Source organism: Antechinus flavipes, chromosome 4 (assembly GCF_016432865.1).
Source record: "Antechinus flavipes isolate AdamAnt ecotype Samford, QLD, Australia chromosome 4, AdamAnt_v2, whole genome shotgun sequence".
Classification (NCBI taxonomy): Eukaryota; Metazoa; Chordata; class Mammalia; order Dasyuromorphia; family Dasyuridae; genus Antechinus; species Antechinus flavipes.
Genome location: NC_067401.1, coordinates 349,428,521 through 349,442,888, shown reverse-complemented (window position 1 = coordinate 349,442,888; position 14,368 = coordinate 349,428,521). Strand labels below are relative to the sequence as shown.

The 14,368-nt window shown below is 33.7% G+C and overlaps 1 protein-coding gene across 1 annotated transcript in view; it reads right to left on the bottom strand.

Moving 5' to 3' along the window:
- FNDC1 (fibronectin type III domain containing 1) overlaps positions 1–14,368 on the bottom strand; it is a 117,630-nt gene that overhangs the window by 15,882 nt on the left and 87,380 nt on the right. The window contains 3 exon segments of the mRNA XM_051996746.1: positions 1,163–1,393; positions 4,450–4,596; positions 5,949–6,017. Coding sequence (XP_051852706.1) covers positions 1,163–1,393; positions 4,450–4,596; positions 5,949–6,017 — 447 coding nt within the window.

The following is a 14,368-nucleotide window of genomic DNA, read 5'->3' as shown; positions in this document are numbered from 1 at the left end:
AAATCAGGTTTCATGTGTTATATTTTATCTATCAGTGAAGAATCACAGAACCTAAGAGCTGAAGCATAGATCAACTAATAGATTATATGCCTCACTAATAATTCTTTCTACAATATCCTCCAACAAGCAGTCATTCATCCTTCATTGGAAGACCCTACATCTCCTCTCAATGGAATCTAGTTCCCAATGGATAATTATTATTTTCCTTACAAAGATGCTGTCTTTCTGAAATTTTCACTCCTTGCTCTAAATTTTACCATTTGGGGCCAAGCAAAACAATTCTAATTCCTATTCCATATCTTCAAATACTTGAAGATAGCTATCATATCCTCAATACCCTGCCAATTATTCTCTTCCCCAGGCCATATATCCTGATGGGATTTAGACTCTCTACCCTGACTCAGCAGTCCTTAGAAAGTTTGACCTTTTTTCAAGGATCACCAAGTATATATACCTTAGAATAGAATTATTATCCTGAATCATCATGAAAATTTTCTTTTTTGAAAGCTAAAGTTAGAACTAAAGAGAAAATTTTAAAATTCAAAAGGTTTTTTTTATCAATTAGCACTAGGCATAAAAGAAAAGCTATCATTTTAAACTTTACTTCTCTCCATTTCCTTATCACATACGCCTATACCAGAAAGGAATGAATTTTCCAGTAGGGAATTGTCCAGAGAAAGGAATGATTAAGTGTCAATCTTCTTTAAGAATTTATATGATAACCTCTTCAGTGAAATAAATGTAATTGTAATATCTAAGCTAGATACAGATAGAACAAAGAAAGAATAGCATAAGCTAAAATCACTAATGGATATTAATTAACGATTTTAAATTCAATCCTAGCAAGAGATTTTATGAGTCAATTTATATTCAGAATGAATTTTGGCCAAGATTTCATGAACCTCCCCCCCAAAAAAAAAAAAAAACAAAACTGTAGTGTCCAAAAAGCTTGGAGTACTTGTTCAAAATGAACAATTGTAATAGAAGAACCAAATAAAACAAGACCCCATAATGCCCTCAAATGACTTAAGAATTATACTGAGACCTTTCTGACATTTCATTCCTATTGTACAAGACCTTCCTGCTTTCACTCTTTCATTCAAAATCTATTCCTGAGTACAGAGCATTGGTCTAGACACCAAGAAAGTTCCATTCAACCCACCTGTAACCACATCACCCTGAGTGGATTTGTCCCAGTCAACAATAACAAAAGAATGGCATCCTTCCACAGCCACTACCGTGATGTTTCGGGGAGCATGTTGAGGAGGTAATTCATTCTTTGTTAGGTCATTCGGAATGATTTCATCCAAACTTTCTACTTGGAAGTGGTCCAGAGCTTCCGTCAAAGAACATGGAGCCAGTGGATCTTTATTTAGATAGGTCACATAAGGAGCTGGAAAAAAAAAAATCAGGTCAAAGACCTTTGCCTGCTATCAACGCAGGGAAGGTAGAATGGCAAAGTAAATCAAGAGCTGGCTTTAAAATAAAAAAAGATCTGCATTCAGATCCTGCCTCTATTATCTACTGCCTGGGTGACCCAAGCTGAGGTGATGAGAAGCCATTCTGCACTGAAGCTCAATATCAAAGCTCTCTATATGAAATCCCAGGTGTGGTCATCAAAAAAAAAAAAAAAATCACCATTTCCAATCTATACTCCATTCATCCTGGTTCTTATTGTTGTTGGTCCTTTGTTTTCAAGGAGAACCAATAACATCCTGGGGTAATGTCTTGACTTGCAAGTGAATTGCAAGCGAGACAAAGCTGAGCAAAATCATCAACCTTATTTTCTCTTCCAGTCATCAAAGAAGAAAAAGAAAGTCAAGAAAATTAACAATAGGCCAGGAAACAGTGAGTAACCTTATCTTCCTAAATTAAGGACTTTCTCAAGTTTCGGTTTCTGAGGCAATGCCCAATCTGTGACTAAGGGCTAGATAAGAAATGAGCCAAAGATGGTCTAATTTACCATTACAAAGGTATCAGTCTGGGAGAGAAAGAGCCTCAGAGATTGTGGTCAAAACAGAATGCTCTCTTCCTCAAATCTCTTGTTCCTAGTCTTTAAACTCAAAAGCTAATGATGGATCTTACATGTTTTTAATTATGCTTAATAGACTGGTATAGATTGATCAACAACGTACCTAAAATTTTCTTAATCGTTTATCATTACCACAAAAGATCTAATGGTTTCTACCAAACCTGACATATCCTTATCAAAGATTTCTAAAACAGGTAAGTAATGTTTCGTTTAATCACCTGGACAGGCATAGCCATTTCAGTATTTTAAAATAATTGTGAGATTAGGCCAAATCATTTTTGCCATTTCTCACAGTGTGGGTTCTGCCCTGAATTTGAAAAAGAAATGAATCAAACAAGACTGTGGTTTATTTATCCATTATTTCCTCTGTCCAGTTAGAATGCTTTGGAGAACAGAAGAGGTAGCATTATGTAGGGGAAAGAATGCTTCATTTCTGAATCAGTGACATGGGCTAAAATCTCACCTTTGTCACATACTACCTGTGTAACTTTGGGCAAGTCTCAAATCTTAGTTTCCATATCGATAAAATGAAGGGATTAGATTAGGTGGCCTCTGAGGTCCTTTCAGCTCTAGATGTATCATCCTATGAATTTGCAATTATTACTAATTGCTAATTAACTTTTTTCATCTCTTTGGAACTGGATTCTCTGTCTTAATGCAAGTTTTCTGTCCTAAATGGCATCTGTACTTTCCCTGACTCTATTTTCAATTATTTTCTACTGTCCAGTTTTTGGAACAAACACAATTCATAAATCTAATCAGGAACATTCCTGAAGTTAATTCTACCCTGAAAACATCCATGCAACAGAGTCTTTTAGTGTTTAAGGACTACAGTGAGTCAGATAATAGTGCTCAGTAGATTTCAATTTTTGTTGTGAAAGTTTAGGGAGAAAAGGAAGTGATTTTTTTTAGCAAATCTGATGGGGCTGGAGCAATAATGAGAAAAACATTACAATTTTGCCTCAGGAACGTTAAGTAAAATTAAGATTCTTGCTATTCAAGGAAGTGTGGTTTTGATCTGCAGTAAAAGAATCTTGGATGGCCAGAGCTGTCCTTAGTTCACCACAGAACACTGGTTTTGGAAACAGAAAAGCATGATCTTAGCTAAACTGTTCACTTCTCTCTCCTTAATAAAATATGAACTAAGATAAAATAGTTAGTTAGCAATTAGTTTATTAAGAAAGATTAAAGTCATGATGACTGGTAGCAGCAGCAAATAACTTCCTATTTTAAAGGTTGTTTTTTTCCTTCCCAAAGAGAACCTCCAATTTTTGAGGCTCTTAAGATGTGGATTATTAACAAGGAATATATATGATATGATGGAAAGAACTATGAGTCTGAAGAACTATGAAGTCTGAAAACTCCAGTTTGGTGATGTTTATCAGTGTAACTTTGGGCAGTTGACATTTTCCTCCTATTGCTGTTGGGGTAGCTTCTAGCTTTAAAGTTATAATCTTATGAATTTATAAAACTCACAGATTTTGTGCTGCTATTCTCAATTAATAACTACTAGTAACTCCATCCAGCAACTAGCAGAAAATGCAGTTGAAATAATAGCTAAGTGGTACATAGATTGATTGTCAGATTTTGGAAGTACAAAGACATGAATTCAAATCCTGCCTCAAATACCTGCCAATGTGACATTGGACAACTTGTTGGTCATTCGTTCTAATCATATCTGATTCTTTGTGATCCCACTTAGTATTTTCTTGGCAAAGATGTTACAGTGGTTTCCCATTTCCTTCTGCAGGTCATTTTACAGATGAAGAAACTGAGGCAGACAGGCTTAAAAAACTTGCCCAGGGTCACACAGCTAGCAAGTATCTGAGGCCAGATTTAAACTAACAGAGATGAGTTTTCCTGACTCCAGTTTATCCACTGAGCCACTTAGCTATCCTATAATATTAGTACTTATCTCACATGGTTATAATAAGGATCAATACATTAATAAGTACTTGGCAAATCTTAAAACACTATCTAAATGCTATTATTATAAATGTTGAACATATTTAGACAACTCAATGGAAAAAATAGTCATTTTTGGAAATGACTGTATAATTAAAGGTTGTTTTATAAAAACTTTTACAGCTGCTATTTTAGATCTGCCATCTTAAGAGAGGAATTAGATTTGGTCTAAAAAGCCAATCATTTCTAAACTGCATTGTATTCTTCTTACACTTGTTTTTATACTCCAGAGAGAGAGACAGAGAGAGTTCATGGGCACCTGAGCAGAAATGAGTCACTTATTACAGCTGGGAAATATTTGTCTGGGAAACTCCCATCAAACTGTACAGTTGTAGCTAGGACAAGAAATCAGAGTTATGGTTGGGAATCAAGGAACTAAACAGTGTAGTTTTAACAACAACAAAAAAAAATCCATGTGACCATATGTATGCTATTAAAGAGAGCTAATTTACCAACAAATCGTTTTTTTCCAGCCAGATCAAATTCTTCCTCTGGAAAAGAACTGATTGACCCTTCTGGTGAGATGATCTTTGGAATAGCCATTGTAGTAGTTGAGGACTTGGTAGTGGTAGGAGGCAATGTGGTCTCAAATTCATAATCTGAAAAAGATATCAAAGTTTTGTAACAAGATTCATTATTTGCACTGTTACACTGTTACAGTTTTTATTTTTACTTTAAAAAAATTTTTATTCTACTTCAAAACAATTTCTATTCATCTAAAAGGTGAGAATATAAAATGAATAAAATCAGTCTTTACTAATTGTCCAAAAGTAATTTGCTCCTCAACCTTTCTATAAAATAGTGTCTTATTCCTTGTACTTTATTTCTTCCCAACACTTGCCCCTAATAATGGCCAACAAAAGTAGCAAATTCATCTATCTATATTTCATAGAAACATAGAAGGAGGTGCTGAGATTTCAGAGTAGCAGAGTGTTGAAGCAGGAAAGAATCTTCAAGATCATCTAATATTACAGATGAAGAAACTAAGATCTAGGGAAATTGTGTGACTTGACAAAAGACTGAACTGAGATCTTTGTGTCCTAAGACCAAGGCTCTTCTAGTTCACTTCACTAAATAGGTCTTCCTTTGCAGACCGTGAAAGATCATAATGGAACATATGCTCTCATTCTTTATGTGGTTTGCACAGTCCTTTAAAAAGGAGAGGAGTTGTAATTTGTTGATATTTAAAGATGACATTTTGCTTAATTATCTCTTATTTATTATTTATTATCTTTTTATTACTATTGCATGACAACAGTTAAAAAGATCCTTAATGTTTTCATTGCTGCTAAAATATCTTTCTTTGCTTTCAAACATCTGTTTGAAACAATGCATGTGTGTTTTTATTAGTCAAATTTAGTCTGAAACGTCTAGGAACCACTACATGAAATTTAATTAAAACTAGGTTTAAAAAAAGGATGGTACTCCTGAAGCATTTTGTGTTTTGGGACAGTTTGATATAAAAATTGATCAATGAGGATCCAAGGAGCAAAGGAAGTAATAAGGGCTTCTTTAAAGAGGATACCATTTTTATTCAGGACATACATCCTGCTATGACTACAAGTTTATTACATGTACTGTTTAAATTTTTAAGTTTCTTTCTAACAAATACAATCCCCCTGCCTTGCAAAGATGGAAATTCATAATTATGTGCCCTTTGCTAACAATATGATCCTGTGACTGAAGATCAATAACACCTATAAAAGCAGAAAAGATTTTATGAAAAACAACAGAAATGAGGAAGAAAAGGAAGAGCAATGGAAAAAGGTCTGTATTATTAAAAAAAAAATTAATCACAAAAAGCATTTCCACAAGGGGAGAGGGAAGACAGAAAAACAAAGACATGAATGAAATCACAAATGGAAGTTGAAATTATCTCTGCTTCCTAATTTCAAAAAGTCCTTTGATCAGAATTAACTTAATTCATATAAAGTCTTCAATCTGTTATTACCTTCATCATACACCACATAAGCTTCTTCGGTGGGTATTGCTGTATCTGTCTCCAACCCAGAGAAATTATCTATCGGAAGCAAAGAAAAAGAGTAGCCAAATGCTGACAACATTTATTCCTTCCATTTAGTCCTCTCTCCCTTCAGAATTAAATCTCAGTACACAAGAATTAATTCACAACAATGACAATGGGATTAAATTCACATTGCTGCAGAGGATTCAGAGTTCTTTCAGACACTACACTAGAAAAGAGAAGATATTACAATGCCATCTTTTACTCCAAGAAGGATGGAAATGAAATCTCTGCCTTGGCTCAAGGGAAAGAAAACCTTTCCATTCCTTTGGATTCTCCAATGCACTTGATCTCTCCTAGAGAGTCTTTCAAGCTTTGTCAGAACTGTTCTCAATTCCTTCCCCAGCCTCTTTGTGGTAGCTGACAAAAATTCTTCCTGTTGCCCAATTATTAGAACATAAAATTGTAAGCTTTGGAAGTCTGAGTGGGAAGAAAGGGACATCAGTGGATGAAAGAGGAAGCTTTATGGCAAAGCCTCCTAAAATGTATGCTTCTCTGCTCTACACTTCTTTTCCCCACCCCCATCATAAATGGTTCCATGACCCTAGGAATGCTTCCTTTTTGGAGTAGGAGGACTGGATTCCCTGACTTTCCCATCTCTTTATTCATTGCCCACATCAATAGGTACATTCATTTCCAAACTCCCTCATTCTTTTATCATAGTTTCTCCATTCTTTCATCCTCCCACTTCTCTCCAGACCTCACTTCCTGCCATCCCACTCCCACCAAAGTATTTGATTATACATACAAATATATAAAAGTCGTTAATGAGGTTCAGAAATAATTTGCCAAAACTCACAAATCTTTCCTGAAGATAGTTTGGGTTTAAATAAGTCTATTATCATAAGATCATTTTAGCATAATTATGTTTAAATAGTTAACTTTTAGGACTGACCATGAGCAACAAGATGGCTAAATCCTACACAGGAATCCTCGATTGATTGATTACTTTTCCTGAATTAAGACTGTGATACCTACAAATATGAATAACTATATTTAAAGACAAGTAGCAAATAATATAAGATGTAAAATGGATGATTATAAAATTTCACCACTCCATTTGAAAGTATAGGCACAGCCTTTAAAAGAGGAAAAGTCATTGCCATATCAAAATTTGAGTAAATTATTTTTACCTCCGAAAAATTTCTAACTCTCTGTTAATAAATAGCTCAGTTAAATAATTCAACTTTGATAGTGCATTTCTTTAAGGTAGCCATATATTCTTCAGGAAATCTATTAATAACATTATCTTATTTGGGGGGAAAGGAAAACTGAGGTACAGAACAATTAAGATGATTCCCCATGAGTGGGTCAGTTACAGAATTAGGAATCATAAACATGAAAATCCTGACTTTAAGCAAAGTTATTTAGACACCAGGCTGAAACTAAAACTCTTGGTTTCTGTTACAAATTCTACCACTACCATTAGAGTAAAATAGTTTGTGAGCCAACAAACATGCAGATGATTCCCATTTTCTTTTTTTCTAAGAGAGTAGTGTAACTCATACAGAACCAAGTGTATAAAGAAAAAAAATAAAAGATATTCAGGTTTTTGGATAAGAAATGTATTACTGTATTCTCCTGTTATTGGAGTATACATGTGACCTGAAAAGAGTGTGAATACAGTGCTATTGTATTATAATGTATTAATTCTAGACAGAAAATTAAAATAGCACAATGCTTACTGTTTTTATTTTATTTTTAGAAGATTATTGAGGAAGATAACCCCAAATTTCACTAGTGATAATAACTTGATTTTTTTAAAAGCCTGGATGGACTAGAACAAAGATAATGTTGATGCCCAAATAAACCCTGACTATACATTAAGAATATCTTATTAAAATGTGGAGTACTTGGATGCTTAATGGTAGAAATCTTTAACCACTATTTGATAGTTCCCATAATTGTACCAGGACTGCTGTTGGGCTAAAAAAAATCACCCTGTGAGCCATTTGATGGTTCTGAAAAGCAAGAAGCTTGAATCTTTCATTCTCTGGATAGAATGGTCCCTTCATATAAACATCATACACAATTTTTCTTCAGGGCAAAAGAGCATGTTCCCAAGATGATTCAAATCTGATAGCTTCAAGATCTACTATGCCAGGAGATGAGTATTTTGGTGGGTTTTATATGGCTGGTCTTTTCTTCTTTTCATATATTTAATTTTTAGCTATAGAAATATTGTTTTTCTTCAGCATGTAGCAAGATTTCTTCCATTGGCTTAATATCCTCAATGATATCAAATGTGTAAAATGTAACATTTTTTATATCCTAAAGTAAACAGGAAGGAAGAAGAAAAGCTCATATAATTCTCTTTGTGGTTTCCTTGTGTCAAATGTGATTCCTTTGAGTGATGACATATTCAAATGTCTTCATTTAACCAACACAGTCCTTTTATTTTGCTTTTTAAACAGTGTCTGACTATCGCAAGATGCATAACCTTTAAACTCCATGAGTCATTAGGAAATCACCCTTCAGAATATTGAAAAGTCTTTCTTTCAGAACTAACAGAGTCTGGAATGACTTTTCTGGAATAGTGTCATCTTGACCCCATGAGAAAAGAGTCACAAGCAGAGACAAATAATATCCAAATCTGATATTCAGAAAATAATGGCATAATTTTCTAAGCAGAGTGGTCAAGTCTTCACAATTACATTTTGAAGAATGCAAAAGATAAACTCTGGAAGATAAATACATCATCAATGGCAAAGTTTTTAGTTTCATGATATTAAAAGCCAATTATCAATTGCTAACTTCCTATAATCAGGATTTATATTCTTGAACTATTCATCCCAAATATATAACATATATATTCAAAATCACAACAATATATTAATGTTAAACTTGTTTCATAAAAAAAATTTCTCATCTTAAGTTTGAGGAATAGACAGAGGACCAATGAATCATAAATACTTGAGACTCATGTGGCTGTTCCCTTATATCAAAGTCCTTTTTTCAAAAGCATGATGTCAAAGGGGACTCTAAGTTCTCTCAGACTGTCCCAGTAGAAAGCAAGCTCTGGAGTATGGGTTCATCACTAGAAGGTTGGTGGCCCTCAAGTGATGAATTTAGTTTTGATCATGGCAATTCAAGAAATATAGAAGTATTTAATCTTGTTGATAGAGGAAATTCCCACACTGGTGACATCATGAATCTTTTCAATCAGAAGAGAAGCAACTGGCTCAGATAAAGCAAAATCTTCCTTTAATTACTTTGATGGAAAGATGATTAAGAACCAGATAGTTTTCCAGAATAATAGATGCTTTAGATTTCCAAAGTTTTGCTGAAGGACATAATATCTCCAACCAAGTACATTACAATCAAATACACTGAAGAATAGGACCCTGAAAATGAAGGAAGAATAGATTTTATTACTTTTGTAACTGAAGAAGAGATCAAAATAAGTCAACCACATTGACTGAATAACTACCCTTTATGCAATGATAGGGTCCATTACTTCTAGGCCTAAACTTCAAAGAGATCAAAGACAGAGAAAAAGAATTCATGTATAAAATTATATTTATAGCAACTCTTTTTATAGTAGCAAAGAACTGGAAATTAAAGTGCAATCATTAGGGTAATGGTTAAACAAATTTTGGCAAATAAATGTAACATAATATTATAGTACCATGAAAAATTATAAGAGTCTATTTCAGAAACCTGAGTGAATTGATTATGAGTGAAGTAAGAAGAACCAGGCAAACAATTACAATAACATTGTAAAGACAAACTATTCTGAATCAATGAAATGACCAGCCATGATTTTAAAGGACCAATGATAAAAAATGCTACCTACACATCTTCTGACAAGAAAGATGATGGATTCAAAGTACAGCATGAGAGAGACATTTTTATATGATCAAGTAGGAATGTTTTACTTAACCAAGTATTTCTTAAAAGCATCTTGTTTTTCTTCTTTCTTTTCCAATGCAAAAGGGTGTGAGGAAAAGTAACTTAATACTTGTTTATTGAAAATAAATTTTTAAATAAACAAAAGCAACATTATTTAACCTCAAAGAAATTATGTAATGGAAAAGTCAAGACTAATAAAAAAAAAATCTGAAGATGCACAACCACCAAACAAAAATGTACAAATAGTTAATAAACTTTATATGAATGTGCTATATATACAACATAGATGTGTAGGTATATCAACATAACGTGTAACTATGTGCATACATATATTCATACATGGATAACTGCATTTATACATATGCATGTATCATGCATTTATTTTATAGATTTGAATATTTATGTGCATGTAAACAATTTGCATGTGTGAGTGCTTGTATGCATATGTGTATATATAGATATAGAATATAGACATAGATTTCCCTTCCCCCAAAGGAAACAAGCCCTTTTCATTTTCCTCACCAATACATAGTGCAAATACTTTATGCCTTAATAATCTACTTCATTACAGACTTTTGCCAGAAAAATTCATCTGGGGCATAAACTTCTGATAAGGAATTTCTTTGATCTTAATTAGGCTGGGCCCTTACACACACCAAAGTTTATTGCTAGGTTTGTGCTCTAACCCTGCCAGACTTTGTAATCTGCTGCAAATCTATGAAATGGGATATTAGGAAGCTCAAGTGCTTTGTAAATTTGAAAGTACTTTGCAAATGTCAATTATTTTTTATTATTTTTGTTAATTATTACATGATCATTTTTGGTAATGCTAAAGATTATTGGACTTGAAAATAGGAATATCTGAATTCAAATTTTGCCTCAAATACTTACTAGCTTCATGACCCTGGGAAAATTATCTTACTCTCTCACTTGAAGCTACTAAACATGTTATCCTGAAAAAAAGAAGACTTGAGAGATGGGGTATTGTTATAACTTTCAGAGAATCAGCACTGTGGAGAAGTATATTTGAAACAAGGTGTTAACTCAGTGGAATTGATGGGAGAATGGTTCTCTAGTTCACATATATACTTAGTACTTAGTATGGTGATGTAATGGTTCTCTAATTCACACATAATCAGCATGCCATAAGATATAATTATAATAAGGTATATAAGGTCTAAGAAGGACTGGAAGAGAGACATTCTATCTTTGACCATCCTTATGGTGGCTCTCCTGCTTCCTGCTGGAGGCTGGTTGAGACTGGCAGACTGTCTGGATGAGACGGGGCCAGATGAGACTGGGTCAGACTATGACAGACACACACTGTGTAAGAAACAATAAAGATTTTGAACTCTATTCTTGTCCACTCTCATGGTGTCTATCCTGCTAAGACTAAAACCCTTCCAGAGGACCTCCAGAAAGCTAGCTTGAACATTACAATAACTGACTTTTGATTATTTGAAGAGATAGATGAAACACTGACTAGACTCACCTTATTGAATGAGAGGCCAAAACTAGGAACACAGTATAGATATTAAAAGCAGATTGGGAGTCAAGGCCTCAACCAGTCTAAGCTCTCCCCCAAAGCTCTTGTGTACTTTTAAATAGCCATAAAATAATTCCTGAAGTAGCAGAATCCTCAAAAGGATGAGGTGAAATAATTTTCCAGCCAAATACAATTTAGAGGGTCAACAGGGAAGGTCTATAAAACCTAGGAAAAGTGGAGCACAATGCAGTGCTGGCCTGTCCAGACTAGGGGACCCTCCTAATAGTTCCAGGACAGAAAAGAGTATTTGTGGTCACTAACAGACCAGAGCACAGGATAGGAGAATAGTAAGCACCTCTCTTTATATCATACAAACTTGGAAAAACTGAAAACTTACAGGTCCCTAGAAGTAGCTCTGAAACAGCTATATAAACCCCTTAAAGCTTAGGACAGTGCACTCTCCATCCTGAAAGCAGAGCCTGAACAAAAAGTTAAAAGTCAAGAAATAGATTAGAAAAATGAGCAAACAATGGAAATAATTCTGAACACAGAAAGTTATTTGGTGACAAGGAACATCAAAACACACATTAGAAGAAGATAACTTAGTCAAAGATTCAACATCCAAAGCCTTCAAGAAAAATATGAATTGGTCTCAGGCCATGGAAGAGCTCAAAAAGGATTTCAATAATCAAGTAGGAGAGGTAAAAGGAAAACTAGAAGAGAAGTGGGTGTGATGCAAAAAAGTCATAAAAAAAATAGTCAACAGCTTGGTAAAGGAGACACACACACACACACACACACACACACACACACACACACACACTACTGAAGAAAACAGCACCTTAAAAAAACAGAATAGTCCAAATGGTTAAATAGGTACAAAAGATCAATGAGGGGATGGATCCCTTAAAAAGCAAAAATGACCAAATAAAAAAATAGGCACAAAATTTACTGAAGAATAAAACTCCTTAAAAATTAGAATTGGTCAAGTGAAAAAAAGAAGTACAAAAGCTCACTTAATAAAATAATTTATTAAAAATTAGAATTATGCAAGTGGAAGCTACTGACTTTATAAGAAATTAAGAAACAATAAAATAAAACTAAAAGAATAAATAAATAGAAGACACTGTGAAATATCTCGCTGGAAAAACAACTGACCTGGAAAATAATTCTAGGAGAAATATTTTAAAAGTTATTGGATTACCTAAAGGCCATGATCAAATAAATAAGAGCCTAGATACAATTTTTCAAGAATTATCAATAACCAAAAGGTAAAATAGGAATAATCCACCAATCACCTCCTAAAAAAGATTCTTAGAATGAAACTCCTAGAAATATTATAGCCCAATTCCAGAGCTCTCAGGTCAAGAAAAGAATACTGCAAGCAGCCAGAAATAAACAATTCAAATATCATGGAGCCACAAACAGGATAACATAATATTTCGTAGCTTCTACATTAAAGGATTAGAGGACTTGAAATATTATATACCAGAAAGCAAAGGAGCAAGGATTAACCAAGAATCATCTACCCAGCAAAAATGTGTTTAGCTTTTCAGAGGGAAAATGGATATTCAATAAAACAGAGATTTTCAAGCAATCTTGATGAAAAGACTAGAGCTAAATAGAAAATCTGACTTTCAAACACATGACTCAAGAAAAGTATCAAAAGGTAAACAGGAAAGAGAACATGATATGAATAACTCATAAAAACTTTCTCAATATTAAGGCAGTTGGAAGGAGAATACATAGATATAGGGCACAAGTCTGAGAATAATATGAGGGGATGATTTCTAAAAAAAAAAAAATTAGGGGGTGAGAAAGAGAAATGCACTGGGAGAAAGAGAAAGGGAGAGGTAGAATAGGGTAAATTATCTCACATGATTGAGGAGGTGAGAGGGAGTGAGTGTAACCTTACTATTACAGGAATTAGTTCAAAGAGGGAATAACAAAAATGATTAAGAGAAGGGGGAGTAATAGAAGGTTGGGGAGGTGGTGATCAGAAGCAAAACATTTTTTAGGAGGAATGGGATGAAAGAAGAAAGAGAAAAGAATAAATGGGGGGGTGAATAGCATAGAGGGAAATACATATAGTAATAGCAACTATGAAAAAATTTAAAGCAAATTTTTCTGATCAAGACCTCTAATTTCTCAAATATTTAGAGAACTAAATCAAATTTATAAAATAAGAGCCATTCCCCAATTGATAAATGATCAAAAATATGAAATTTTCAAATGAAGTAATCAAAACTAGTTATACCCATATTTTTAAAATACTCAAAATCACTAATGATTGGAGAAACACAAAATAAAACAATTATGAAGCACTACCTCATAGCTATTACATTGGCTAATAGAACAGAAAGGGAAAAGGACAAATACTAGAGAAGATATGGGGAAAATGAAAGAATGCATTGTTGGTGAAGTTGTAAATTGTTTCAGCCATCCTGTAAAACAATATGAAATTATGCTCAGAGAACTATAAAACTATGCCTTTGGTCTAGCAATACCATTACTAAGTTTGTATCCAAAAAGAGAAAAAAAGGAAAAGAATCTATGTACACAAAAATATGAATAACAGTTCTTTTCTAGTGGCAAAGAATTTGAAAGGGAGGTTATATCTATCAATTGGAGAATGGATGAATAAATTGTGATATTTGATTATGATGGAATACTCCTTGTAATAGAATACTATGAAATGATGAGCTGAATCTCTCAAAAAACCTGTAAAGATGTGGGCTGAAGGAGAAATGAACTATGTATCAAGTAACAGCGACATTATAATATGATTCGCTTTGAATGACTTAGCTACTCTCAACAATACAATGATACAAGACAACTCTGGCAGACTTAATGATGAAAAATGCCATCCATCCCCAGAGAAAGGACAGAAAATGTCTGAATACAGAGCGAAACATATTTTTTACTTTATTTTCCTTGAGTTTTTCTATGTTTTCTTTCACAATATGACTATGATGGAAATATGTTTTGCATAACTACACATGTATAATCT